The 2,838-nt window shown below is 50.4% G+C and overlaps 1 protein-coding gene across 1 annotated transcript; it reads left to right on the top strand.

Annotated features, from left to right (window-relative positions):
* The first annotated feature begins 400 nt into the window (after nt 1-400).
* Nucleotides 401-1,460, top strand: LOC147605821 (uncharacterized). The gene has a single exon (XM_086792496.1). It carries the CDS (start codon nt 489-491, stop codon nt 1,395-1,397), a length of 909 nt encoding a protein of 302 aa, XP_086648622.1. The 5' UTR covers nt 401-488; the 3' UTR covers nt 1,398-1,460.
* The last annotated feature ends 1,378 nt before the right edge of the window (nt 1,461-2,838 follow it).

Raw genomic sequence — 2,838 nt, 5'->3', positions numbered from 1 at the left:
CGTAGCCGGCGCCAGCACTCTCGAGATGCGCCCGCAGCGGCGGCGGGGCCCACGGCACAGTGGCACACGGATCTGTGCTGCTGAGCCCCTGCGCCGTGCGGCAGATGCGTGTCCACGTGTGGGGTAATGAGTGGATGACAGCGATACGGCTATCAAAAAGGGCGGATGACACTGCCCATGATCCGGAACCGGCAGCTGGCACTGCGATACATTTTGGTTATTTGTTGCCGCGTAGGGAGGCTACCGTCCGCCGCCAAGGTGGGTCCCTAGTTTGCACGCCGCGTTGTGTGAGCAAGCGGTTTGCTTCGACGTCGGCGGTCGGCCGGTTGCCGTGGATGGACCGTCACTGTGGACGGGTTTCACGAGGGGTGCCACTGAGTATAAATAGTTAAGTTCGGCCAACGTTCAACAGCGACCACCATCTCTGTGTCGAGCCTTTCCTCCCCAACCTTCTACACATCCGTTTACCATCTCCATCCTAGCCAAGTATGGCCCTAGACAGCCAACGGATCTTCGCAACCCCCCTCCCTTCTAGCCTTTCCTTGCTCCACGATGATATGACTGCAGCGCCCCTGCCATCTCCCCAGGCCAAGGAGCCCCACTACAGAGGTGTCCGCAAGCGCCCATGGGGCCGTTTCGCCGCGGAGATTCGTGACCCGTGGAAGAAGACTCGAGTTTGGCTGGGCACCTTCGACACAGCCGAAGAGGCCGCCAAGGCCTACGACAACGCTGCCCGAGCCCTCAGAGGCTCCAAGGCAAAGACTAATTTCGGCGGAGAAGACCAGAATGCTAGCACAACAGATCGCTCCTGGGCCGCCCCTAGCACTAACCCGGCTGGGCAGGCTCTTCCTGTGGTAACCCCGTCGGAGCCTTGGAGCGCCCTTCGTGCATCCAACAAGGCTTTCAAAAGGGGGCCTGTAGATGTAAATCAAAGCGGTGCCCATGGTCTTGCCTCGAACGGCGTTCGGGAGGAGCCGGCAAGCATGGTGCTGTCTCAAAGGTCCAATGGAAAGAATGACTTCGTCTCTGCTCTAGAGGGCAGCTTTGGGTCTGTTGCGTTGCCCTCCAGCAAGAGAATTAAGATGGAAAACTCCCTACCACAGTTAGATGGTAGGGTCATGGAGAGCTCTCTCAAGAGCTTCCATACAGAGAAGAGGGGACAAGGCTTTGTCCAATGGCTAGATACTACCCCTTCTAGCGAGGGCTCAGACTGTGATTCCTCTACCTCTGTTGTGTTGAACTCAGACGCCCCCCCTCCTCACCACCAAGTCATCAAACCCGTTCCTAGAACTGTGGCTTGGTTCGATCTGAACTTTCCCCCTCCCTGCACAGAGCAGCAGCTTAAAGGGTTGGTGAGCTTTAATCTAACCTTAGGACAAGCTCAATTGTGCGAGTAGAAAAAGTTAACCTTTATGCTCCACACCACAAATTTTACACCAATTCTAACATTTTTCAAATCCTATCGGCTCACGCCTACTATCTGCAGCCGTGCGTGTGTGTCCTTGTGTATACACCCCCCCCCCCCCCCCCCCCCCGGATGCTTCAATGATATCAAAAAGATGTCTTTCTATTTTATTCTGCTCCACTGTTGCGTGTCTTTCATACTCTCAATCTGCACCTTTTTTCTGGTTTTGTGGGATGAAGACGATTCTGTGGTAATCTAGTTTAAGATTTTGGCTCTGATTATTTAATTATGATTTACCTCATTATTTTTGTTTAGACATGCTCCCTCTTCAAGGTATCAGAGTGAAATTCAATTATAGCAAATGGAGAGGCTTTGGAATCCATTGCAGCCTTCAATTTTCATCAATGACCATAAGAAGGGGCTATCCCTTCCCAAATTTGAGGGTGGGAATCGACCCCATAAAGCTCATGGTTGGCCGAAAAAAAGCTTGTGGATGCGGAAGTGAAGCTTGTGCAGGAGCTTGCACTGCAAAAAAAAATTCCATGTCATATTTTGTAAATCGATGGTGCTTGGATGTGAAGCTGGAAGGATTGGTCAAATACCACCTACACCCACCAATTATATTGGCCTCATTGGTTGTCTTCAAACGTCAAAAAGGAATTGGGAGGATAAAGAAGCTGATTAAGAGAGGCCTACAAAACCCATGGAAATGTGGGGGTAGAGGGTTGGGTTTATTGATCACTTCAAAAGCTAAGGACCCGGGGGAAGAGGGTTGGGTTCATTGATTACTTCAAAATGCATTGAACTGGCATTGATCACTCAAGGCATGGAGTGATAACGTGGGTGTAGGAGCACCATTCATGAGCAAGAAGAAGGGCAAAACAGCCATCAAAGCTTGTTAGCTTGTAATTTGGATTAGTATAAGTTAATTGTGATCAGCAGTACACATTGGCCTATATACCATGGTCCCCTTGTCACACAATTGGCCTATATACCATGGTCCCCTTGTCACACAATTATTAATGTCCACCCTACTTGGCCTTTGGCCCATACACATGTGTCCCTCACTTACACTTGGCCCTTTGGCCCAATACAACTTAGGGTGTTTACACACTTGACTGGAAGCCCACGAAAAAGTGTTGCCCAACCAATAAGATCACCACAATCACCCGCCCGTCTGACATTTCTTACAGACTGTGATCACGTCCTCAACGCTGATGTGTTTGATAAATGGAGCCCAACAACCACCATTCCAATTTCGGGCGAAATAGCCTCCCACAACTCACTTGGCAGGACTCCTTTTCCGTGGGCAAACGAAACCATCCACACCCAAATATGTTTCATCCTCGAAACATGCACAAAGTAAAACCATAGTATGGATGGTTTGCATAAGCATCAACATGAACCACTTCACACTTCTTTGCCAAAGTTAT

This window comes from Cibotium barometz, chromosome 58, assembly GCF_041138505.1.
Source record: "Cibotium barometz isolate CiBa-2024 chromosome 58, ASM4113850v1, whole genome shotgun sequence".
Classification (NCBI taxonomy): Eukaryota; Viridiplantae; Streptophyta; class Polypodiopsida; order Cyatheales; family Cibotiaceae; genus Cibotium; species Cibotium barometz.
Note: the sequence above shows the minus strand (reverse complement) of the source record. Positions and strands in the feature narration are given on the sequence as shown.